Source organism: Nicotiana tomentosiformis, chromosome 11 (genome assembly GCF_000390325.3).
Source record: "Nicotiana tomentosiformis chromosome 11, ASM39032v3, whole genome shotgun sequence".
Lineage (NCBI taxonomy): Eukaryota > Viridiplantae > Streptophyta > Magnoliopsida > Solanales > Solanaceae > Nicotiana > Nicotiana tomentosiformis.
Window position 1 is genome coordinate 68,379,203 of NC_090822.1, and position 26,911 is coordinate 68,406,113.

A 26,911-nucleotide genomic window follows, 5' to 3' on the forward strand; every position below is an offset into this window, starting at 1 on the left:
GGCTCTATGGCCCACATTAGTCATCAATCTACTCAAGTCTCCATATGCCAATATCTCACGACAACATAATCCAATTATACAACACGAAATATCACAAATGTGCCACAAATTCAATTTAACACTCGTGTCACGTACAAGGACACCAATAACATGTGAGACATCATATCAAAAGTGCACAAAGACAGTGATATAACATGCGAATATGACTATCATGACTGAACAGTATGACTACGCTTAAGGCAAATAGATCAATATGGCAAAATAGCCCTATCATTACTCAAACAATTAAGTAGATAGACTAGACATGATTTCTAGCATGAATAACAACTCATGTAGTCATACAAATGAAGAAAGCATGATATCAAAGAACCATGATAGCAAAACAAGACATATAATAGCCTAAGAACAACCTGAATTATAAATACCCCGGTGCACGCAAATATCATAGTTCTCAGGGATAATTGTCCTCAAATATAAGTTTAGATATGTTACTTACCTTAAAACATGGGAATCAATACTCCAAGAAGCCCTTCCCATGCGAATCGACCTTCGAACGACTCGAATCTAGCCAAAACAACTTAATATCATCAATAATAGTCATAGAAAATAAGCCCAAATAATAAAGCTATGATCTTGAATCAATTAGCAAAGTCAACCCCAGGCCCGCATCCCAAAACCCGACAAAATTCATAAATTTCGACCACCCATTCTTATACGAGTCCAAATATATACGTTTCATCCATTTCCAAACTCAAATCGACCCTCGAATCATCAATTCTCACTTTTCAAAATCATAGTCCAAAAAATCCCAAATCCCACCTTTAATTTACATAAATTAGGTGTAATAATCCATGTGTAATCAATATTTAACATCAAAATTAAGTAAACTGAACTTACCTCTTCAATTGTATTGAAAAGTCTCCCAAATATTGCCTCCAATCGAGCTCCACAACTCCAAAGAGTGAAAAATGAAACCACTCTCGAAATATAATAAGTTGCCCAGTGATTCCGCATTTGCGGACAATTTGCCGCATCTGCGGCTCCACTTATACGGTTAAAGGCCCATATTTATGGTCCCCACTTAAGTTTCAACCTCCCGCTTCTGCGGCCTCAAGCTCGCATATGCGCACCCGCTTATGTAGTCTCTCATCACTGGTGTGGTCACGCTTCTGCGTCAAGAGTTTCGCATCTGCGGACACAACTCCTCCATCCCTTTCTCGTATCTGTGCCCTCATGGCTGCATCTGCGACGTCGCATCTGTGACTAGTATCCGCAGATGCGAAAGCATTAGACTCAGCAAAACTCCAGCAATGCAACACAATCCAAAATAAGTCGAAACCAATCCGAAACACACCCGATCCCCTCGGGTCCCCCTCCGAACATACCAACAAGTTCCAAAATATAACACGGACCTACTCGAGGCCTCAATTCCCACATGATAACATCAAAACCACGAATCGCACCACAATTGAAGCCTAATGAACTTTCAACTTCTAAAACTCATGTCGAATCATCAAATCAACTCGGAATGACATATATTTTGCATACAAATCCCATATGACACAACTGGCTTATTATAACTCTCAGGACCACAATCCGAACCTGATATTAACAAAGTCAACTTTCGGTCAAACGTATGAACCTTCCAAACGTTCTACTTACCAACTTAAGCCAAAAAGCACCAAATTCACCTACGAACCTCTAAATCCAAATTCAATCATACGCCTAAGTCCAAAATCATCATACGAATCTATAGGAATAATCAAAATACTATTTCGGGGTCGTCTACATAAAACTCAAACTCTGACCAACCCTAACAACTTAAGCACCCAACCTTGAGACTAAGTGTCCCAATTTACTCCCAAACTTCCCCGAAAATAAATCAACCACCCGGCAAGTCACGTAACCATAAATACACATATGTAAAGCATCAAATAGAGAGAAAACAGAGCGAAAATACTCAAAATGACCGATCGGGTCATTGCAATTATTTTGCGAAATATTTATTACTTCCATGGAATGCGTTTCGATAAGCAATGATGTAAGTGTTGGATGTACATCTTCACATGCAATTGGAAAGGCTTGGAGATGAGTTGATGTACATGATTTTCAGGAATTACTTTTTGACTTTTGTTGCCATTTCATTATCTGTTATGAATACCCCATGTAAAGAACAATCTTGACATGCTATTGTGAAGATTAGAAAAATTTCTACTTTGACCTTTGGCGATGCTTGGGATGGGCCTGAGCCGGGCTTGGTGATCTCGGACCCATTCCCTTATCCCAAACAAACGGGAAAAAATTAGAAATAACTTGATTTACAACTGGTAATTAAAAAATAGTCACCCTTTCAAAAGTAATCGAAATTTAGCCAATTATTTACGTAAAGATAAAATATGAACAAAAACACCCTCAAAATTCGAAGAAATTCAACATAACATGTTATTTTTTTTACATATGAGATTCTAGCACAATGTGCTGGAGTTTCAATATAATATGTTGGAAACTTATACGCAAGAGCTCCAAAATCCAGCATATTATGCTGGAACTTTTTGTGTTTCAGCTAGGGTATTTTTGTCCAGATTTTATCTCCGCATAAAATAGTGGCTATTTTTCAATGACTTTGCAAACACTGCTATTCTTTTATTACCAATCCGAAAACTGGTTAGCCCATACTATTTTCACCAAACAAACACAACAACGTAATGATAGTAAGATTATATGAAATAGTTTGAAAGTATTTTGTCTAAAAAATTAATTAAATAAATGTATTGCATCAAGTTGATATATTTAAAAATAGAGATGGAAGGAATAGAAGTGAACAAAATTGGTTCCTTGAAAAACATTGTTTTTTTGGGTGAAGAATTTTTTTATTAATCTCTACGAACAATAACAATTTCTTCGACCACGTACAATCTTCTTTTAAGAATATCTACCCCCTATATCTACTTTCTATATATAAATTTACACATTTATCTATCTACTAGAAACATGTAATGTGAACTATGGCCCCTATAAGAGAAAATCATCCAATTCTACTTAAGTATGTTGTTTAACCAGTCTCTTTACTTGTTACTCTACTTCATGCTCAAGAACATGTTCCTTCACAGTTTGCACTCTTGTCATATTTATTCAATCACAAGTTCAGGTTGTGGTAGTTTGAGATCCCAATAAGCATTGTTTCTTGCTTTCCAGATACGATATACTAGTGCTTCCAAGGTTGCAATGACAAAAGCCCTGCAACTTCTTTCTTCAGTACTTCTAGCCAGCCTCCTCTATATCCAATTAATGTCTGTGTGTTATACTCCTCTCCCTGTCCATTTAAGGATCCCTTGTAGGCAATTCATGGAGAAAGCACACTCAAAGAATAGATGCTTTACAGTCTCCATATTAGCACCACACATTATACATCTATTATTTTGGCTAATACCCTGTCTATGTAGTCTATCTTTGGTTAATAGTCGCCTATGCAGAACCAACCAACATATGAAATTATGCTTTCATATTTCTTCTACTCCATACTCATCTCAATCAGGGTGAATCCTCTTGTTCCCCTATTCTCCATTTGTACCCACTATTAACTGAATATTGCCCTTGGACTTTAGCCATCCATTCTCAACAAAGCTAGGTGCAAAGGTGTCTCTCGTAGTGCATACCTTTTTCCAGTACCAACAACAATCCTGTGATTGTGAGTACTGCCACCAGTCATTGTCTTTTAAGCAAACATTATTGATCCACTTTACCCAAAGATTATCAGCTTTTTGGGCAATGTTTCATATATACTTAGCTATAGCAGCTTTATTTCATCTGATATACTCAGTTATTCCCAATCCCCCTTCCCTCTTTGGTCTGCATACCAGGTCTCATGCCATAAGTGGGGATCTATTTGTGGCCACTTTTCCATCCCATAGGAAGTTTCTACAAATTGCAGTAATACCTTTGAGCCCCAATTTTGGGAGAATAAATATGGAAGCCCGATAGCTATGAATGTGGAGTAAAACTGAGTTTACTAGCATTACTCCCCCAACATACGAGAGGTGTCTAGAATCCCAGCTTCTTACTCGTGATGTAAGTTTCTCAATCAGAACATCATAATCCATTTTAGATAGCTTTCTAGCTGAGATTGGTACCCCCTAAGTATCTGAAAGGTAATGTCTCTTCAGCATATCCAGTTAGCTTTATTAGGTCCGCCTCACATTGAGGCATGCTTACACAGAATATGTTGGATTTGGATGAATTTGGGCATAAACCAGAAGCATTTGAGAATGTCTTCAAACCCTTTAGTATTAGTAGGACAGATTGGGAAATCCTATTTACTAAACAACAGTACATCATCTGCAAAGCAAAGACAATTCAGCCTTAAGGTCTTGCATTTTGCATGAAACCCAAATCCCTGATGTTTTTCCACCTGACTTATTATACTTGTAAAGCATTCCATGCATATAATAAATAGTATGTGAGATATGGGGTCACCTTGTATGAGCCCTCTCTTGCCTGTTATATTTCCATATAGACCCTCATTGATAGCTATGGAGTACTTGACAGTAGTAGTACAGTTTATAACCCATTTAATGAACTGGTGTGGGAAATTCAAAGCATGCAGCATCTCTTCAACAGACTCTCATTCGATTATATCATATGCTTTCTTCAAAATAATCTTTATCAAGCAATTACTAGTGGCTTGCTTTCTGTTGTATAACCTGACCAGATCTTGGTAAATAAGGAAATTCTGGGCAATAGATCTCCTTGCCACAAATGTACTCTAATTGACTGAAATTATATCTGGTAACACTTTTTTCAATATGATAGACAGCATTTTGGATACTATATTGTAGATAGTGTAACAACAGGCTATTGGTCTATAATCTCCAACAGTTTCAGCATGATCCTTCTTAGGTATTAAGGTAAGTACTGTGGCATTCCATATCTTTAAAATTCTTCCGAACTTGAAAAATTCCATCACACCAGCTAAGAGGACTTCTTTGATGATATCCCAACAATCTTTGAAGAACTGACTATTGTACCTATCTGGCCCTGGAGCTTTGTCTCCTACTGTTACCCATAGAGATGTTTTTATCTTTATTTTTGTGAAATCTTCTATTAGCAGCTTCCTATGCTCAGTTGATATCATTGGACCCTCCTTCACAGTTGCACTGTAGACTCTAGTCCTTTCAGAACTTGAGGTTTCAAGTAGGGAAGTATAGAAATCCATAAAGCTTTGTGCTATCCCTGGTAGTTCATTGATAATGTTCCCATTATTATTTCTGATTGTAAAGATCCTATTAGTATTCTTCCTAGCCTTGAGTATACTATGGAAGAGTTTGGTATTCAGATCCTCATAATTCAACCACTGGATCTTACATTTCTGTTTAAAGTATTGATCTCCAGCCACCTTCCAATTGTGATATTCTTCAGCTAGTCTTGCTTCATGTTCTATCAGTTGTAGATTCCTTGGGTCTTTTTGTAGTTTACTTTGGCATTCATCCAGTTACACCTTGATTTTGTTAGTATTAACTTCTATATCACTGAAGTTAGTTTTGTTGATGCCCTAAAGAGTTGCCTTGAGTCTATTAAATTTGCCCACCAGTCCAAACATTTTGGATCCAACTATGTTTCTCTCCCAGCTAAGTTTTACTTCCTGCTGGAAATTTGGTGCCTGACTCCACATATTGAAATATTTGAATCTATGTTGGTTAGTCCCTTGCCCACTATCCCAATTAATTATAGCTGGGCAGTGGTATCATATTCCTTAATTCCCAAAGTGTGCTTCAGAGCTTGGTGTGATGACCCAAAAATATCATCTTTAAATTTAATAATTAATTATGTAATCTAAAAATTATTTATCATTACTCGACTTGCGTGTGCAATCCGTAAAAAATTTTCAGAAAGTTTTCAGGTGAAGAATGGATTAAAATATGAATTAGATGTTTAAAACACAACTGAGTTGACTTTGGTCAATATTTTGAGCAAACGGACTCGGATAAATATTTTGACAGTTCCGGTAGGTCCGTATCATGAATTGGGACTTGGGCGTATGCCCGGAATCAAATTTCGAGGTCCCTAGCCCAAGATATGAAATTTTGATAAAAAATTAAAAGTTTAAGTTCAAATAGTGACCGGATGTCAAATTATGTGTAAACGACCCCGGAATAGAATTTTGATGATTCCAACAGCTCCGTATGGTGATTTGGACATAGGAGCGCGATCGGAATTTTATTTGGAAGTCCGTAGTGGAATTAGGCTTGAAATGCCGAAAGTTGAATTTTTGGGAAGTTTGACCGAGGGGTTGACTTTTTGATATCGGGGTCGAAATCCGATTCTGAAAATTTTCATAGCTCAGTTATGTCATTTATGACTTGTGTGCAAAATTTGAAGTCATTCCGAATTGATTTGATGTGTTTCGACACAAGATATAGAATTTAAAAGTTCAAAGTTCATTAATTTTGATTTGAGGTGCGATTCGTCGTTTTGATGTTGTTTGATGTAGTTTGAAGTTTTGACTAAGTTCGTATGGTATTTTGGGACATGTTGGAATAATTGGTTAAGGTCCCGAGGGTCTCGGATGGATTTCGGAAGGTAAACGGAATGGATTTCGGACAAAGAGTGCTGGAAATTTCTGTTGCAAAAATTTCGTGCATGGAGCCAACTTTGGAAACTTATATCTCGCCATTCATAAGGAATCAGAACATTTTATAAACATGAAAGTTATAGTCGTTTGATTATAGTTTCCATAAAGTTAAACCATTCATTATTTGGACATTTGTACAAAAAGTTATGACGGATTGAATGAAGGCTGGTAGAGCAGTTTCGCCAGAAATTTCACCAGAAATTCTGGTGCATGCAGCCGACTTTGGGAGCTTATATCTCGTAATGCATAAGGAATCAGAACAATTGCAAAACATAAAAATTGTAGTCGGTGGATTCTAGTTTCCAGAAAGTTAAACCATTTATCATTTGGACAATTGTACATAAAGTTATGATCAATTGAAGTAAGTTTGGTAGAGTTGTTTCTGGTGGACTTTTAGTGACGAAAAATGGACTTTTAGTGACGGAAAATGGACTTTTAGTGACGGATTGGCAGAAACTTAAGGACCAAAAATGGTCATTTCATTCATTTCGTTTTGGATTTTTGGAGCACGGTTCTTAGGCGATTTTTGGGCGATTTTCACGGGAAAACATTGGGGTAAGTGTTCCTTATCCTATATTGATTATATTTCATGATTCCATACTCATTTACATCATGAATCAGTGAATTTATGGAAGAAATAACAAGATTTTTGCAAAATCTTTCAAAAACGAAAATTTAAGATTTGGAGGTCGAGTTGTTATCGGATTTTGATAAAATTTGTATGGGTGGACTCGTAATTGAATGGGTTGTCGGATTTTATAAGTTTCGCCGGATTCCGAGATGTGGGCCCCACGGGCAAATTTTGAGCTAATTTCAGATTTTAATGAAAATATAATATTTTCTTATGAAATTGATTACTATAATTTTTGTTGACTGTATCGAATTAATTATGACTAGATACGAGTCGATCGGAGTCGGAAAATCGAGGAAAAAGCATAATACTTGGTTAAATTGGAGCAAGTCGAGGTAAGTGACTTGTCTAACCTTGTGTGGGGGAAATTTTCCCTAGGATTAATATTAATGTGATTTTTGAATTGTGTTGAAAGTCATGTACACGAGGTGACGAGCGTGTACACGAGCTAAATTTGAAGAATTTTATTTTTAAATTGTGTAAATCATTGTTGTGCATTTATTAAAATATTCTATGTTGTTATATTCTTCATCATTGATTAAATATTTATATTTTAAATTTGTTTGATCTTCTCCTGCTAATTATTTTATCTATTTAGTTGGAACTTGGTTTCTTTTATTCTGTGCATTAGTTGAAGGTTGATTTTCTCTAAATTAAACATTATTAATTTAAAGTATTCGGCATTTTAAAACTTGATATTGAAACAACGTGTTAAAGATTTTAAAATATTATTTTCCTGAATTATTTACTCCTGAATATTTTTGTAAGATTTCTGTACTGATTGTGATGGAGCAGTGAGCTCTTTATTGTGGAAAAAATATTGTTGTTGAATTATTTGGCAAGTTAAATTATTTGAGCACTTATGGTGCAAATTGTGATATATTGTGATATTGATACGCATGCGGTGGTATAAGGTCTGGGTGTTAAAACGCATGCGGTGAGATAAGGGTGGCTTGATACGCGTGGCTAGTAAGGGTAACTACTAGAAGTCATGCGGTGTGATAAGGGTGGCTAAAACGTGGGATGCTCTTTCGGAAAAAATATTTTCTTTAAATAAATTGTGAAGGCTCCCGCGGTGATATAAGAAAATGAGATATTGTGAATTTATTTATGATTTGGGACTACGAGGTGGTACCTCGGTAGTGCCCCTGTTGATATTGATTTATGGTCATAGTTGCCTTCGATTAATTGTTGTGATTGTCATAAAGCTGAAAGAAAATTTCGTTTTGACTCCACGAGATATTATTTGCAATTAATTGGTGTCATTAAATGTGACATACTATTTGATTCATTTCCATGTCATTATCTATTCTCCAGTAGGGCCTGACCTGACCTCGTCACTAGTCTATTGAGGTTAGGCTTGGCACTTACTGGGTACCGCTGTGGTATACTCATACTACACTTCTGCACATCTTTTTGTGCAGATCCAGATACATCTTACCAGTTTAGACGTCAGTGAAGCTACCTGCGCTCGGAGACTTCGAGGTATATCTGCCAGGGTCCGCAGACTCCGGAGTCCCCTTCTATCATTTTATGTTGCTTCCTTATATTTTATTTAGAACTTGACATATAGAGACATTGAGAATAAATTCTTAGAAGCTTGTGACTTATTTCTATCGGGTTTTGGGAGTTGAAATTGTTTGAATTATATTTTATTTATTTCAGATATTTATTATTATTTTGCATTGATAGGCTTACCTAGTCTTAGAGACTAGGTGCCATCACGACATCCTACGGAGGGAATTTGGGGTCGTGACAAGTTGGTATCAGAGTACTAGGTTCATAGGTATTATTAGTCACAAGCAGGTTTAGTAGAGTCTTGTGGATCGGTACGGAGACGTCTGTACTTATCTTCGAGAGGCTATGGGACTGTTAGGAAATATTCACTTCTTTGATTCCTTATCGTGCGCCTTTGTTGATTTCAAAGTTCTAAACAATTGTCTTTCTATTCTCTCACAGATGGTGAGGACACGTACAACTGGATCTGATGATCAGACACTCGCGCCCCCTGTTGGAGCCACAAGAGGCCGGGGTCGGGGCAGAGGCCAAGCCAGAGGCTGAGGAAGACCACGTGGTGCAGCCAGAGCATCTGCATGAACTGCTGCACCAGAGCCACCAGTAGCCCCAGTTGGAGAGCAGGCACCTGAGACGCCTGTTACTACTCCTACACTTCAGGAGACTTTTGCCCAGTTTTTTAGCATGTTTGGCACTCTAGCTCAGGCAGGGTTAATTCCACTTGCTCCTGCCATATCTCAGGCCGGGGGAGGAGCACAGACTCCCGCCGCCCGTACTCCAGAACCACGAGCCCAAGTTGACCATGCCCCAGAGGTTATACCAGTGCAGCCAATTATCCCAGTTCGGCCTGAGATTAGGACAGTAGTTTCAGAGGGAGAGCAGCTCAGGCTCGAGAGGTATAAGAAGTACCACCCTCCCACTTTGAGCGGTCTAGCTTCAGAGGATGCTCAGGGTTTTCTGGAGGAATGTCACTGTATCCTTCGTACTATGGGTATTGTGGATTCTAGTGGAGTTTCTTTCACGGCATTCCAGTTTAGAGGAGCAGCCTACCAGTGGTGGCGGGCATATGAGTTGGATAGTCCGGCTGAGGCAGCTTCACTTACTTGGACTCAATTTTCAGATATGTTCTTGAAGGAGTATGTTCCTCAGAGTCTTAGGGATGCTTGGCGCACAGAGTTTGAGCAGCTGCGCCAGGGTTCTATGACCGTGTCAGAATATGCGGTCCGATTCAGTGATTTGGCTAGGCATGCACCAGCCTTAGTTGCTACTGTTCGAGAGAGGGTTCGTAGGTTTATTGAGGGTCTTCACCCTAGTACCAGATACAGTATGGCCCGAGAGCTAGAGATGGACATCACATACCAACAGGTGGTGTCAATTGCTAGAAGATTGGAAGGTATGCGGACTTGGGAGAGGGAAGAGAGGGAAGCTAAGAGACCCCGAGATTCTGGCACATATAATAATTCTCGTGCCCCAGTTACAGCCCGACATGGTAGAGGTTATGTGAGTCATCCTATTCATTCAGCACTTCCAGCTTCCGGTGGTATTCCGACTACTCCCAGACCTCAGGTTCCATATTATGCACCACCAGTGTCTTCTGTACCTCCTGTACAGGGTGCTTTCAGCGGACAATCTAGTCGATCAGGCCCGAGCCAGTCCCAGCAGCCACATCCTCCGAGGGCTAGTTTTGAGTGTGGTGACACTCGCCATATTATGAGAGATTGCCCCAGATTTAGGAGGGGTGCAGCTCCACAGATTTCTCAGGCCCCACCTATTCCACAGGGTCCTCCGGCTTCTCAGGCCATGATTTCTGCACCAGTTGCCACTCCACCTGCACAGCTAGCTAGAGGTGGAGGTCGGGCAGGTAGAGGTCGCCCTAGAGGGGGAGGCCAGGCCAGATATTATGCCCTTCCTACTAGGACAGATGTTGTTGCATATGATTCTGTTATCACAGGTATTATTCCGGTCTATCATAGAGATGCGTCAGTCTTATTTGATCCAGGCTCCACTTATTCTTATGTGTCATCTTATTTTGCCTCGTATTTGGGCGTACCACGTGATTCCTTGAGTTCTTCTGTTTATGTATCTACACCTGTGGGTGAATCTATTATTGTGGATCGTGTGTATCGGTCGTGTTTAATTATTATCAGTGGTTTTGAGACCAGAGCTGATTTATTATTGCTCAGTATGGTGGATTTCGATATCATTTTGGGCATAGACTGGTTGTCTCCCTATCACGTTATTCTTGATTGTTACGCTAAGACGGTGACGTTGGCTATGCCAGGTCTACCGCGGCTAGAGTGGAGAGGTACCTCAGATCATGTTCCTAGCAGGGTTGTTTCATTTCTTAAAACTCAACGAATGGTTGAGAAGGGGTGTGATGCGTATCTGGCCTATGTGAGGGATGTTAGTATTGATACTCCTAATGTGGAGTCAGTTCCTGTAGTAATGGATTTTCTTGATGTATTTTCAGCGGATCTTCCGGGTATGCCGCCCGACAGGGATGTTGACTTTGGCATTGATTTGTTACCGGGCACTCAGCCCATTTCTATTCCACCATATCGTATGGCCCCAGCAGAGTTGAAAAAATTAAAAGAACAGTTACAGGAGTTGCTTGATAAGGGTTTCATTCGGCCCAGTGTATCGCCTTGGGGTGCTCCTCTCTTATTTGTAAAGAAGAAGGATGGTTCTATGCGGATGTGTATTGATTACCGCCAGCTGAACAAGATTACAGTGAAGAACAGGTATCCATTGCCGCGTATTGATGACCTATTTGATCAGCTTCAGGGTGCCAGGGTATTCTCAAAAATTGACTTGCGTTCAGGCTATCATCAGTTGAAGATTCGAGATCCAGATATCCCGAAGACTGCTTTCAAGACTCGATACGGTCATTAAGAGTTCCTTGTGATGTCTTTTGGGCTGACCAATGCCCCAGCAGCATTTATGCACTTAATGAATAGTGTATTTCAGCCCTATCTTGATTCGTTCATCATTGTGTTTATTGACGACATTCTGGTGTATTCCCGGAGTCAGGAAGAACATGAACAACACCTGAGGACTGTGCTTCAGATTTTGAGAGAAAAGAAGTTATATGCAAAATTTTCAAAGTGTGATTTCTGGCTTGATTCAGTGGGATTTTTGGGTCATATAGTTTCGTGCGAGGGGATCAAGGTAGATCCAAAGAAGATTGAAGCAGTGCAGAGTTGGTCCAGACCGTCCTCAGTTACGGAAATCCGGAGTTTCCTTGGTTTGGCTGGGTATTATCACCGATTTGTAAAGGGTTTCTCTTCTATTGCTGCATCTATGACCAAATTGACCCAGAAGAGTGCTCCGTTCAGGTGGACCGAGGAATGTGAGGAAAGCTTCCAAAAGCTCAAGACAGCTTTGACTACAGCCCCAGTATTGGTATTACCTACAGGTACAGGATCTTATATTGTGTATTGTGACGTGTCGCGTATTGGTCTCGGCGCAGTGTTGATGCAAGACGGTAGTGTGATTGCTTACGCGTCCAGACAGTTAAAGGTGCATGAAAAGAATTATCATGTACATGACCTGGAGTTAGCAGCTATTGTTCATGACTTAAAAATTTGGCGGCATTATTTGTACGGTGTCCATTGTGAAATCTACACCGATCACCGGAGTCTACAGCATCTGTTTAAACATAAGGATCTTAATTTGCGGCAGCGGAGATGGTTGGAGTTGCTTAAGGATTATGATATCACCATTCTCTATCATCCGGAGAAGGCCAATGTGATGGCCGATGCCTTGAGTCGTAAGGCAGAGAGTTTGGGCAGCTTAGCATATTTACCGGTAGTAGAGAGGCCTTTAGCCATGGATGTTCAGGCCTTGGCCAACCAGTTTGTTAGATTGGATATTTCCGAGCCGAGTCGGATTTTGGCTTGCGTGGTTTCTCAGTCTTCACTTTATGATCGTATCAGGGAACGTCAGTATGATGACCCCCCATCTGCTTGTCCTTAAGGATACAGTTCAACACGGTGATGCCAAGAAAGTCACTATTAGAGATGACGATGTATTACGGATGCAGGGCAGGCTATGTGTGCCTAATGTGGATGGCTTACATGAGTTGATTCTCCAGGAGGCTCACAGTTCGCGGTACTCTATTCATCCGGGTGCTGCAAAGATGTATCAGGACTTGAGACAACACTATTGGTGGAGGCGGATGAAGAAAGACATAGTGGGGTATGTATCTCGGTGTCTAAATTGTCAACAGGTGAAATATAAGCATCAACGACCGGTGGATTACTTCAGAAGTTAGAGATTCCAGAATGGAAATGGGAGCGGATCACTATGGATTTCGTTGTTGGGCTCCCACGGACTCAGCGGAAGTTGGACGTAGTTTGGGTGATTGTGGATAGGCTGACCAAATCAGCTCATTTCATTCTTGTGATTACTACTTACTCTTCAGAGCAGCTAACTCAGGTATATATTCGCGAGATTGTCAGACTTCACGGTGTACCAGTATCTATCATCTCTGACCGGGGTACACAGTTTACCTCACGGTTTGGGAGGGCAGTAGAGCATGAGTTGGGTACCCGGGTAGAGTTGAGTACAGCATTTCACCCTCAGACGAACGGTCAGTCCGAACGCACTATTCAGATACTGGAGAATATGCTCCGTGCGTGTGTGTTAGATTTTGGGGGTGCTTGGGATCAGTTCTTACCACTTGCGGAGTTCGCTTACAACAACAGTTACCAATCAAGCATTCAGATGGCTCCGTATGAGGCCTTGTATGGTAGGCGGTGCCGGTCTCCAGTGGGTTGGTTCGAACCAGGTGAGGCTAGACTTTTGGGTACAGACTTGGTTCAGGATGCCTTGGAAAAGGTTAAGTTAATTCAGGATCGACTTCGTACAGCCCAATCTAGACAGAAGAGTTATGCGGATCGGAAGGTTCGTGATGTTGCATTCATGGTTGGTGAGCGGGTATTGCTCCGGGTTTCGCCTATGAAGGGTGTGATGAGGTTCGGGAAGAAGGGCAAGTTGAGCCCTAGGTATATTGGGCCTTTTGAGATTCTTGAGAGAGTTGGAGAGGTGGCTTACAGACTTGCACTACCACCTAGTCTTTCTGCGGTTCATCCGGTATTCCATGTTTCTATGCTTCGAAAATATCACGGCGATCCGTCTCATGTGTTAGACTTCAATTCGGTTCAGTTGGACAAGGATCTATCTTATGCTGAGGAACCAATGGCTATTTTAGATAGGCAGGTTCGAAAGCTGAGGTCAAAGAACATTGCTTCCGTAAGGGTTCAGTGGAGGGGTCATCCGGTCGAGGAGGCGACTTAGGAGGTCGAGAATGATTTACACAGCTGTTATCCACACTTATTCACCAGCTCGGGTACTTTTTCTAACTCCGTTCGAGGACGAACGTTTGTTTTAGAGGTGGAGAATATGATGACCCAAAAATATCATCTTTAAATTTAATGATTAATTATGTGATCTAAGCACTATTTATCATTACTCGACTTGTGTGTGCAGTCCGTAAAAATTTTCCAGAAAGTTTTCAGGTGAAGAATGGATTAAAATATGAATTAGATGTTTAAAACATAACTGAGTTGACTTTGGTCAACATTTTGAGCAAACAGACTCGGATAAATATTTTGACAGTTCCGGTAGGTCCGTATCGTGAATTGGGACTTGGGCGTATGCCCGGAATCAAATTCCGAGGTCCTTATCCCAAGATATGGAATTTTGATGAAAAATTAAAAGTTTAAGTTCAAATAGTGACCGGATGTCAAATTATGAGTAAACGACCCCGGAATAGAACTTTGATGATTCCAACAGCTCCGTATGGTGATTTGGACTTAGGAGCATGATCGGAATTTTATTTGGAAGGCCGTAGTGGAATTAGGCTTGAAATGCCGAAAGTTGAATTTTTGGGAAGTTTGACCGAGGAGTTGACTTTTTGATATCGGGGTCGAAATCCGATTCTGAAAATTTTCATAGCTCAGTTATGTCATTTATGACTTGTGTGCAAAATTTGAAGTCATTCCGAATTGATTTGATGTGTTTCGACACAAGATATAGAATTTGAAAGTTCAAAGTTCATTAATTTTGATTTGAGGTGTGATTCGTCGTTTTGATATTGTTTGATGTAGTTTGAAGCCTCGACTAAGTTCGTATGGTATTTTGGGACATGTTGGAATAATTGGTTAAGGTCCCGAGGGTCTCGGATGGATTTCGGAAGGTAAACGGAATGGATTTCGGACAGAGTGCTGGAAATTTCTGTTGCAGAAATTTCGTGCGTGGAGCCAACTTTGGAAGCTTATATCTCGCCATAAGGAATCAGAACATTTTCAAAACATGAAAGTTGTAGTCGTTTGATTATAGTTTCCATAAAGTTAAACCATTCATTATTTGGACATTTGTACAGAAAGTTATGACGGATTGAATGAAGGCTGGTAGAGCAGTTTCGCCAGAAATTTCGCCAGAAATTCTGATGCATGCAGCCGACTTTGGGAGCTTATATCTCGTAATGCATAAGGAATCAGAATAATTGCAAAACATGAAAGTTGTAGTCGGTGGATTCTAGTTTCCAGAAAGTTAAACCATTTATCATTTGGACATTTGTACATAGAGTTATGATCAATTGAAGTAAGTCTAGTAGAGCTATTTCTGGTGGACTTTTAGTGACGGAAAATGGACTTTTAGTGACGGATTGGCAGAAACTTAAGGACCAAAAATGGTCATTTCATTCATTTCATTTTGGATTTTTGGAGCACGGTTCTTGGGCGATTTTCACGGGAAAACATTGGGGTAAGTGTTCCTTATCCTATATTGATTATATTTCATGATTCCATACTCATTTACATCATGAATCCGTGAATTTATGGAAGAAAAATCAAGATTTTTGCAAAATCTTCCAAAAACGAAAATTTAAGATTTGGAGGTCGAGTTGTTATCGGATTTTGATAAAATTGGTATGGGTGGACTCGTAATTGAATGGGTTGTCGGATTTTATAAGTTTCGCCGGATTCCGAGATGTGGGCCCCACGGGTAAATTTTGAGCTAATTTCGAATTTTAATGAAAATATAATATTTTCTTATGAAATTGATTACTATATTTTTTGTTGGCTGTATCGAATTAATTATGACTAGATACGAGTCGATCGGAGTCGGAAAATCGAGGAAAAAGCATAATACTTGGTTAAATTGGAGCAAGTCGAGGTAAGTGACTTGTCTAACCTTGTGTGGGGGAAATTTTCCCTAGGATTGATATTAATGTAATTTTTGAATTGTGTTGAAAGTCGTGTACACGAGGTGACAAGTGTGTACACGGGCTAAATTTGAAGAATTTTATTTTTAAATTGTGTAAATCATTATTGTGCATTTATTAAAATATTCTATGTTATTATATTCTTCATCATTAATTAAATGTTTATATTTTAAATTTGTTTGATCTTCTTCTGCTAATTTTTTTATCTGTTTAGTTGGAACTTGGTTTTTTTTATTCTGTACATTATTTGAAGGTTGATTTTCTCTAAATTAAACATTATTAATTTGAAGTATTCGGCATTTTAAAACTTGATATTGAAGCAATGTGTTAAACATTTTAAAATATTATTTTTCTGAATTATTTACTCCTGAATATTTTTGTAAGATTTTCGTACTGATTGTGATGGAGCAGTGAGCTCTTTATTGTGGAAAAAATATTATTGTTGAATTATTTGGCAAGTTAAATTATTTGAGCACTTGAGGTGCAAATTGTGATATATTGTGATATTGATACGCATGCGGTGGTATAAGGTCTGGGTGTTAAAACGCATGCGGTGAGATAAGGGTGGCTTGATACGCGTGGCTAGTAGGGGTAACTACTAGAAGTCATGCGGTGTGATAAGGTGGCTAAAACGCGGGATGCTATTTCGGAAAAAATATTTTCTTTAAATAAATTGTGAAGACTCCCGCGGTGATATAAGGAAATGAGATATTATGAATTTACTTATGATTTGGGACTACGAGGTGGTACCTTGGTAGTGCCCTTGTTGATATTGATTTATGGTCATAGTTGCCTTCGATTAATTGTTGTGATTGTCATAAAGCTGAAAGAAAATTCTGTTTTGACTCCACGAGATATTATTTGTAATTAATTGGTGTCATTAAATGTGACATACTATTTGATTCATTTCCATGTCATTATCTATTCTCCAGTAGGGCCTGACCTGACCTCGTCACTACTCTATTGAGGTTAGGCTTGGCACTTACTGGGTATCACTGTGGTGTACTCATACTACACTTCTGCACATCTTTTTGTGCAGATCCAGGTACATCTTACCAGTTTAGACGTCAGTGAAGCTACCTGCGCTCGGAGACTTCGAGGTATATCTACCAGCGTCAGCAGACTCCGAAGTCCCCTTCTATTATTTTATGTTGCTTCCTTATATTTTATTTAGACCTTGACATATAGAGACATTGAGAATAAATTCTTAGAAGCTTGTGACTTATTTCTACCGGATTTTGGGAGTTGAAATTGTTTGAATTGTATTTTATTTATTTCAGATATTTATTATTATTCCGCATTGATAGGCTTACCTAGTCTTAGAGACTAGGTGCCATCACGACATCCTACGGAGGAAATTTGGGGGTCGTGACACTTGGCAAACTAGTAATCAAGTCACTATTCACCAGTAATCTGTCAATTTTACTAGGGACACAAGACTACCAATTATCTCAAATCCTTTAAAGAGCATACTCCAACACAATGCTTAAATTCTCTTGTTTCAGATAGGGACACAAGACTACCTATTATCTCATCTCTGTTAAGTATACAATTAAAAACTCCCATTACTGTCCATGCCCCTTGAATTGTACCATGAATCCTCTCAATTTTCTACCATAGTTCTCTTCTTAAGGCATGATCAATGAAACCATATACTAGTGTCACCTGGAACATCAGTTTGGTACCTTTATGTACCACCTCATAGTGTATCAGTTGTGAGGTCATTAACATTATGTTGACATTTAAAATCAAAGGCTTCCAGAGTAACCAAATCCTACCACCAAGGTGGTGACTAGGATTTGTGGTGAAAGACCATTCACTACATAGGTTAATGGTCGTTGCTTGTACTTTGTGGCTCTTAACCTTAGTTTCCAAGAGCCCAAATAGACCAACTTTATAGTTGTGCATAAACAAATTCATTTCTCTGCTTATCCTGTCTATTTAAGCCCCCGGTGTTCCAAAATCCAATTTTATCTAGCATGAGGGAGGTCTCCCCCACCCCTCCATGTACCTGAACTCACACCTGTTATGCTAGTCATATTGCTAGTTGAGGCCTTTGCCTGACTCAAACTAGTCCCCAGGCCTGTACTAGTAGCAATCTCAATTTGTTTCATATTTGCTCTTGAGTCATCCTTTGTAGGTGTTCCAGCTGAATTGTTGTTCATCATTGAACTATTTTTCTTCCCAAGGGAAGGGAAGCAAAAGAGTTACTGGTAGTCACAACTACCTCTTTGTATTGTAACTGTTGTTTAGGTCTTCTTAGGCTATGCTGCATCTCCTTTACTTTATCACTTTCTAGCAATTTCTTCTCAACTGGTACCTTACCTTTCTACAAGTTATTCACCTGATTTGTGTGGGTTCCTTCTATCTGCTTGGTCAGCTTCCTATAGTATTGCTTGTCATGTACAAATATTTTGTAGTGGTCACACAAGATTGGTTTTCATTCATACTCAACTGGTTGCTTGATTATCTGCCTAGTTTCACTCTAAAACATGATTGTATCTGGATATGTTTGGTTCAACTGAACCTTAACCAAAACTCTAACACACATCAGTTTTTCCTTCATAGTTGTAGTTGTATTAGCTTTCACAGGTTTCCCTACCAACCCCGCAATTTTTGTTAGTGTTGTTTGTCCCCAATACTTTAAGCCAAGCCCTATCAATTTGATCCAGATGAGGACCTTTTCAACCATCACCTTGTTCATCTCAACATCTGGTCTCCATAGCTTCACAATCACTGGTTTCCTATCAAAAGTTTGGATCCCCTCTTCAATAGCATTAGTTCGAATCTCCACAATGTGGAATCGAACAAGGAATACACCTTTGCTAGTTTGTGCCACTTTGTCTATTCCCAGGGCTCCCTAAATGCGTTTGAAATACCCTTCTATAACTGTTAAAAGAGGGTTCGATCCTAGTATATAGCATACTACATCAGAATACCAATATTCCACCTCCTTCTTAGTACCATCCATCGTAATTTAAACATTAGTAACAGGTGATTCTGCTGCTACTAAGTCAAACCCCTCTCTAAATTGTCTCCATGATTTGGGATTAGATTCAAAGTTTTGTGTTGTACCTTTTCCATTGGTGAATTTCTCCTTAGCATCAACCAGATCTGCCTAGGATGTCTTGCCAGTGCTCTGTTCGTCATTTTGCCCAGTGACCACATTTGGTGATCTATTTTTCCTGCTAGTTGTCATTAGTGTCACCATCAACGGCGGGATTTGCTTCAATTCCAGTGGAATTACCCCCTGAATCACATTCACACCTTTTGTTTTCTTTGCATTCTCTGATTGGGGAATCCCCATTTTCCCATGTTTAGCACCGTCAAATTTCCTTTCGTTCCTTGCCCTCTCCCTTTAGTCTTCAATTTCCTTGTCATCTAGCCTTAGCTGAGAGGAGCTCTCGTCCTGGAGAGAGTTTTTTAATAATGTTCCTTGAAAAACTTCAGTAATATGAAAATGACTTAAAATGTTAGTAGGACTTTGGGAGAGGTGAGTCATACTCTATCTATTTTAACTGATTCTTTTTTATAAAATTTAAAAAGATATTTTATATGACAATTTCAATTTGAGAATTCAATTTTTTTTACCTCAAACTACAGTTCTTATACATTTTAAATCATAAAAAATATAATTTTATAAATTTTCAATTATATTTTAAAATATTAATCAATGGCTGACCTGAGGCCCTGATAGTATACGAACTTTGACTCTAGTAAACAGAATAAACTTTTTTTGGGAGCATTCGGAAGAGGGGTGGACCCGTAAATTTGCTCCCGCTCAGACGCGCAATGCCGCTTACCCGCTGACCGCTATTTGCCCCGAGTATCGCTTACTTATCTCCTACTGTTTGATTTGTTTCGAAATCAATTCTACAAATTTTCAAATTCAAGTCACTGTTACCTGTTTAATCCGATTCAATATCTTGCTCAAATATCGAATTAGACATATATACAAACAAACATGGCATCATCAGGTACCATGAACAAGATCGAGAGAGCACACCTGATGTACAGAGAAGGCAAATACGCGGAAGCCCTGGGTTTTTATACAGACGCGCTTTCTTTGACCAAGACCAAGTCCCAAAAGATCGCTCTCCACAGCAATCGCGCTGCTTGTTTCCTCAAACTTCACGATTTCAAAAAGGTCAGATCTATCATCGATAATTACAAAGCAGAAATATGTTGAATTCGATATAAAAAACTTGAAACCTCAAATCTTGATACTCCTACTTTGGAACCTGATGCTTTCAGCTTTCAAATGGGAACTTCTTGCTGCTATGGTTCGTGAGAGTAAATGGTTACTCTTTTGGGAAATTGCTTGAAGATTAGCCTTTTACTGAATTCAGCATGACTATAAAGTTTTTCCTTTTCATTAATAACATAGTGCAAATGAAACAAAAAAGGATTTTCTCTTTTAAGTTAATGTTGACCCTACTTGTAGGGCTTTAAGTTCCAATTCAATAAATCATCTTTTTCAATTTACGTGCACCCGGCGTTTATACCAAACCAATGATAGCATGACATGTGTCTTCTGCATACTCTTTTATCACTTAAAAAAAGGGCAGTCTGGTGCACTAAGCTCCCGCTATGCGCGGGATTCGGGGAAGGGCCGGACCATAAGGTTCTATCATACGCAGTCTTATCCTGCATTTCTGCAAGAGGCTGTTTCTGCAAGGGTCTTTTATCACTTAATTATGGTTAATTAATGTGCATCACCTCTTTATTACTTAATCATAGTAAAGTACATTAGTTTGCTGTAAACACCGGATGAGGGTAAGTTTTTACCCAGGCTGTGTACATAAATTCAAACCGGGTAGCTGCGGACTTTTGTCTATCCATTGTGTTCGTGATACCAGAATACTGCCAAAAGTTTCTGAATACGTTATTTATTAATCACGAAAGTCGAAAATAGCATATTGGTTTTCCTATTAGAAATATCCACGTAAGCTTGGTCGTTGTCTTTTTATTTTAGGTTTTCCCTATATAAGAATGTAATACCATACTGACATATCAAGGATATAAGTCAGCTGAAGAAGAGAAGATCGGTCAGTCTCCCTTTTGGTAAACTGTTAAACTGATGATGGTACTAACAATGAGGGCCAGTATTCCAACAGCGTTGAACATGTTCTCTACCAGATATATATGGCCTGCTTTCTGTGCAAATTTTTTATTGAAAAGTTGAGCACTGTTTCTGTAGTTTGTGTTGATGAAGTATACTCTATTTTCTGCTTGGTGCTATTAGAAAGATAAAATAGGGAGGAAAGGGAGGATAAGCATTATCTCTCTTCAGCGCTTGTTTTAATCCTATTGTTGGGTATTGCCTTGTGCTGCAGGCAGCGGATGAATGTACATTGGTGCTTGAACTAGATCAGAAACACACAGGTGCGCTGATGTTGCGCGCTCAAACCTTAGTCACCCTCAAGGAGTACCATTCAGCACTTTTCGATGTCAATAGGCTGATTGAGTTGAATCCATCATCAGAAATGTATCAAAATCTTCATTCCCGTTTGAAGACACAACTGGTAGTTATTTTGCTTTTTTGTTGCGTTTCCTTTTTATATTTGTTTTTAACTTTTTTACCAGCTCCCGTCTATGTCTCTGCATATGGCTTAACTGTATATTAGCCTGTGTTTTTTCAACAATGTATTTGTTTGTTTTCATTTACTTTAACAAAATGTCATAATTAAAGCATTCGTCCTTGCTATCTTTGGGGGAATCAACCACTAAATTAAGACAGAGTTGAGGCATAAGTTAGTCAAGCAAATGAATGGACTCTCATTATATCCTGGTTTTCATACAGCTATTCATAAATTGAGTCACCATAGAGTCTAGTTTAAGTGCTCATATAGAGTAATGGTTTCATGATTCTTTGTTCCCGGCCAAAAGAGTTCGAGGTATACAAGATTGTTTTCCTTGCCATCTGTCCCTTTTTACAGATTTTAATTTGAGACGTTTCTTCTTTTGTTCAAGGAAAGTCACTTGCTCCAATACCTGAAGCTGAAGTAGAGTTCGAAGAAGATGAGAATGAAGATGAGGAAGAACAATGTACTAATAAAGAAACCAATGAAGGTGATGTAGGGAAAGACGACAGAGATGTCATGGAAGCAAGCGCAGGAGAAGCTGAGTCTGGAACTGTCGAACTGACAACTGAAGTTGGTGATGCTCAGACAGCTGAAAAATCATCTGAACAACAGTCCACTAGCTGGGAAGCAATTCCACAGCCAAAGGGACATTCACGGCTTGACTATTCTAGATGGGACAGGGTGGAAGATGAGTCTAGTGAAGATGACCATGACGATGACGATGACGATGAAGAGGATTCTCAGCCGCAATTTAGACTCCGCTTCAAGACTACTGGTGTGCGAGCTGTTAAGTAAAATGAAAAAAATATTTAATGCAAGTTGCATAAATTGGGCTACATCATTCTTTATTGTTTCATACGAAGAGAGCTGAAAGTTCATTGGGATTAGAATGATGGTAACTTGTTTCATTCAGCATCATATGTGGAAGTCTCTGGTAGGCTCTATTCCTCGAGCCACTTATTGAAGCTCCAGGTCATGTTGATAGTTGCTTTTTCTGTGAGCACAGAATCAATGTACATCTTATATGAAGTGATTGAGCAACAGAAAATGAGATAATCGCTGGCAAAGTGAGATTTGTGTTGCTTCTGGCAGTGTTACTTCGACTCTATAGTGCTATTTTGATTGGTTCCCTATGTCTGAAGACTGGAGTCCATGCTGCTGGCTGTACGGTCTCCTTTGGTGGCACGAATGTAGATTTACGTCTTTGGATGCATGATTCTGCTGAATGAATGAATTGTAAGATCCCCATAATGCTCTTTCCTATTTCATTGGCTACCGATAGATCAAAGATCAGCAATAGGAAGAGGAACATACCTTTTCTTTTATTTTTTATTTTTTATTTTTTGGGGGTTATGTTGTAGTATCTTTTTACATTAGCAAATGTAACATATCTTGTATTGTTAATGAATCATGAATTATAATGTTCCCGTTAAATTACTAATAATATCTGCAGACAGCTTTGGGTAATAAGCTGTCTCCATTTTACCTCTTTATTTCAGAGTATACTTGTCGAGAATTAAGGTGGAAGATTGACAGTAGTTATTAGTTTCTTAGTCTTATACTCTTATCAGTAGTACTAGTACTATATTTGTATTTTTTTCTTATTCCTGGTTCTTTATATTACATGTTGTGCCATTTGTTCTTATTATATTGTTGTTGCTACTGTTTATTACTTTATTTTCACTGTTTCTTGAGCCGAGGGTATATCGGAAACAACCTCTCTACCTCTGCGTACACACTACCCTCCCCATACCCCACATGTAGGATTACACTGGGTTTGTTGTTGTTGTCTTTCAGAGTATACCTGAAGTTGAAACACTGACCATCCCCCTTCACGCAGGAATCTACTCTTTCAGCCTTTTTCTGCGACATAGATGAATGGAAGAGTTAAATTTTAAGCGCATCATACCATATTTTAGATGAGTGGGCTTTGTTACCCTTCTCTAGAAAGCTATAAATAGATGGACTAAGACTAACAATACTAACAAAGAGAAGGAAAAGAAATCAAGTTGAAGTGGCAGCATGAGTTGAGTTTACACGGATTCTACTGTTTTTGACAAATTCTAAATGCAAGTCTTTCGGAGTATGTGCTAAGTTTGTGATTTGATTGAATTTTCTCTTATAGTTGATTCAATTTTATCTCTAATTCAAATTATGTAAATGAAACTAATTGCATATTTGAAGTTCAAATCCCCTTGTTTATCCCCAAAATCGGATAACAATTGAATTTATACGTGGTTTTAAGGATATGTGATCTAATTTTAACCTATAAAGTTCAAATCCCCTTGTTTACCCCCAAAATCGGATAACAATTGAATTTATACGTGGTTTTAAGGATATGTGATCTAATTTGATACAAAGCGGGAAATCGGATTTAATGGGAAAGAATAAGTAGAAAAATAAATACAAATCATGCAGATTGAACAACTTAAGACTCGCAAGGTTAACTTCCTACGAATTTAGATGTGATCTTATTGAAACCAGAATAATATGAACAAAGCTCGAAAAAATAGTATCTTGTGCTTTTAAGTATGTTACAACGTGCCTCATGAATTACTCAATTTCCTTTTTATATATCGAGGGAGATGAATCCTTTAAAATATTATTTTATAAGAAATTATGCATACCGTTGGTTTCCCTTTTTACCTAATCCCGTAATTTCTGCCATAATGATAGGTTAATGGCGATAATCATGGATCCTTGTCGGATGAGTTGGCAAAGCTTTTCTTCAAGGCCGTTAGAAGCAGGGTCGGTCGTGCCCTCGTTAAACTCGAGGGCAAATCTGATGATCTTGTCCGAACTTCGATCCTCGATATCGAGCTCGGTTATATCTGCAACTTCGATCTCTTATGTATGTACCGAGCCTTGACCTATTGTTCCAGATACTCGATCAAGCGTCGAGTTCGGCTATACCCGTATACAGATAGTCCCCTCGTTTTTTGGAGAGTAATCGATAGAAAACGATATGAACCTTCGGTCCTCACTTCGATAAATCATGATGATGGGTATATGACGTAGGTGATAAGAATAGTGGAAACATCCCGCCAGTCCGATCTTCGATGCATTAAATGTGTGTCAGTTGACGGTCGACTACCTCGGGAGATGAATCGCTGCTTGAGGAACCTATAAATACCCTTTAATCTGTTTGTTAGAACTTTTACGCTTAAATCCTTCTTGTGTTCTAAGAAAACTTCACTTTCTTCATCTTCTAGTTTTCTCATTGTTAACCTCAAAGCTTCCCCTTATCAACAATCTCTTTCCTTCGTTTTTTATAAAAATGACAAAGACTTCAAAGTTTGTTCCTAAAAAAGAAGCACCTTCTTTTTCAAAGCCTTCTGAAAACTTTTTTCACGCTGCTACTGAGAAACCTTCTCTGAGATCATATATCCCTACTGGGTGCCCTATAATGGCTGACTTCAAGGTTGAGAATACGCCCATGGTACCGGGTCGATATGAACCGGTCTCGAGGTACATATGTACGATTACGGACAACATCCTCGATAAAGTTAAAGAGGACTGCAACTGGGTAGGCAACCTCGTAATAGTTCCTGCCCCTGAAGAATCAATCACCACCTACGTGGAGGGTTTCTTAAGTGTTTATACTTACCCTTTCACGATGGGTCCTGTAGACCCGGTCATCATAGCCTTTTGCAAAAGGTATGATGTGACGCTCGGGCAGATACATCCTTCATTTTGGAGGATCGTTATTCTTCTTCGATTCTTTGTGAGCATGGTCGAAGGATGTCCATTGTATAACCCTCGACTTTACCGAGGAGGGTTAATTAAGCTTGCACGCCGAGCCACCAAGACCTTGTTCTCGAGTATCGACGAGGATCGAGACCGGGGCTGGTTCGGTCGATTTATTCGAGTGAGGACCTCAGACTTAATCCCGGCTGCGGACATGCCATTTCCTGAGAAATGGAACATGAAACGTAAGTTTAGCTGTGCCTTCGGTATTCCTTTTATTGCTTTTCATTAAGTTGATTTCTCATCGATGTTATATGATACAGTTGTCGCCCAAATGTCGAACCCCGTTCCTAAACTTAAAGAGTGGGTCGAGGGAATTGCAACACAAAGACCTTACTCCGAGCGTTGATGGTGTGAGCTCTCAAAGGGCCGATGAGAGGCCCGTAATCATGGTAAGAGGTTTTCCCTAATAATATATCTGATCTCATTTTTTCATCATCCGTCTCTGATCCATTGTATTTTCATTTTGTAGGTTTACCAAAGAAAAGAAAATCCTCAAGTCCCTCGGACCTTGAAAAGAAAAAGCCGAGGAAGCGGCCGGCGTATAAACCTAAGAAAGATGGATCCCGAGAACTCTCATCGAACTTACTTAACCGGTTGAGGGATGAGTCCTAAGAAGAAAAAAATTATGAGTTGGTGGCCCGCGTGAGAAGCGGCTCCAAAATGCCTCGAGCCATGGAGGTCGTAGAAGAAATAGTGGTTGGAGTCTCCGAGAGGGTCGAGACCGATTTGGCCCGAGCCGATGAGGTCGTAAAAGAAAATGTGACCGGTACATCTCGGTTAGAAGATAATGTACCCAAAGAGGCGCTTGGGGTGATTGACCTTCCTCGGTCGCCTTCGTTTACAAATTCTATGATAAACGAGGCTTAGGCGTTGAAAGGTAACCTCAGCGAAGGGGCCCAAGGAGCAGCTGATTCTTTCCATAATATTTTTTGGCGGCCTGGACTCTACTACTTCGGAGGATGTTACCAGTTTGGGCGACTTACCGGTGCCAAGGAAGATACCGTCCCCGGGAGCTGGCGGGTCTTCTTCGAGCCCGAAATTAGTGAACCGGTTCCCTACTTCGAGTGTTGATCCTACTTGGAGACGTATAGTTTTTATGTCCGTTCCGTAGGATGCCCGGGTTCTTTCTGCCCTGGTGCTAGTTACCTTCGATGCTTGGTGACCGAAGAGGATCAAATCAAAATGAACGAGGTAGAGGTGCCCTACCTTTTCAATGAAGCTCAACAGGCGTTGAATCGGGTAATTTCGCATATCCCTTCACTATATACTTAGATTCAATAATGACTAGTCCTAACATCTTCCCTAACATCTTCCTTTGTGTTTGCAGGCTTCGGTGCTTCATCATGAGGCCTTTCTCCGATACCGGCGGAAGTTCAAGCATTACGAGTCCGAGACTCGGGAGCTTGCCAAGAAGAAGGATACTTACAAGCTTCTTAGTGAGAAGCTTCAGGCCGAGTTAGAAGCGGCTCAGAAGGAGCATGCCAGTTTGGTCGAGCAAGTAATACGAATATTCAATCTTAGTGATGATGATTCAGACACTTTGGCTAACTACCCGAAACTATAGGCTCGAAAAA

General features: G+C 39.4%; 1 protein-coding gene and 1 long non-coding RNA gene across 6 annotated transcripts in view; one reads left to right on the forward strand and one right to left on the reverse strand.

Moving 5' to 3' along the window:
* Nucleotides 1-21,023, reverse strand: part of LOC104102502 (uncharacterized) — a 106,182-nt gene extending 85,159 nt beyond the window's left edge. For 3 of the 4 annotated variants that reach the window (XR_011412374.1, XR_011412372.1, XR_011412373.1), the window contains exons 1-4: nt 20,903-21,023; nt 20,215-20,416; nt 20,009-20,131; nt 497-564 (exon numbers count right to left, since the gene is read on the reverse strand). This is a non-coding gene — a long non-coding RNA (uncharacterized lncRNA). Of the gene's footprint in view, nt 1-496; nt 565-19,077; nt 19,412-20,008; nt 20,132-20,214; nt 20,417-20,902 lie in introns of all 4 variants that reach the window. The other variant, XR_011412375.1, reaches the window with a different exon arrangement.
* LOC104102501 (uncharacterized) lies at nt 19,734-23,080 on the forward strand. Of its 2 annotated transcripts, XM_009610218.4 has the most exons (4): nt 19,734-19,828; nt 19,980-20,149; nt 21,339-21,527; nt 21,981-23,080. In XM_009610218.4, exons 2-4 carry the CDS (start codon nt 19,985-19,987, stop codon nt 22,380-22,382), a joined length of 756 nt encoding a protein of 251 aa, XP_009608513.1. In that variant the 5' UTR covers nt 19,734-19,828; nt 19,980-19,984; the 3' UTR covers nt 22,383-23,080. The 2 variants fall into 2 exon arrangements, with proteins under 2 accessions (XP_009608513.1, XP_009608512.1); XM_009610217.4 differs by having other exon boundaries at nt 19,734-20,149.
* The last annotated feature ends 3,831 nt before the right edge of the window (nt 23,081-26,911 follow it).

Coding starts and splice junctions, on each gene's coding strand:
- LOC104102501 (XM_009610217.4), top strand. CDS start 19,967: ATGGCATCATCAGGTACCATGAACAAGATCGAGAGAGCACACCTGATG. Junction 20,150..21,338: donor AACTTCACGATTTCAAAAAG/GTCAGATCTATC, acceptor CTTGTGCTGCAG/GCAGCGGATGAATGTACATT. Junction 21,528..21,980: donor CCCGTTTGAAGACACAACTG/GTAGTTATTTTG, acceptor GTTCAAGGAAAG/TCACTTGCTCCAATACCTGA.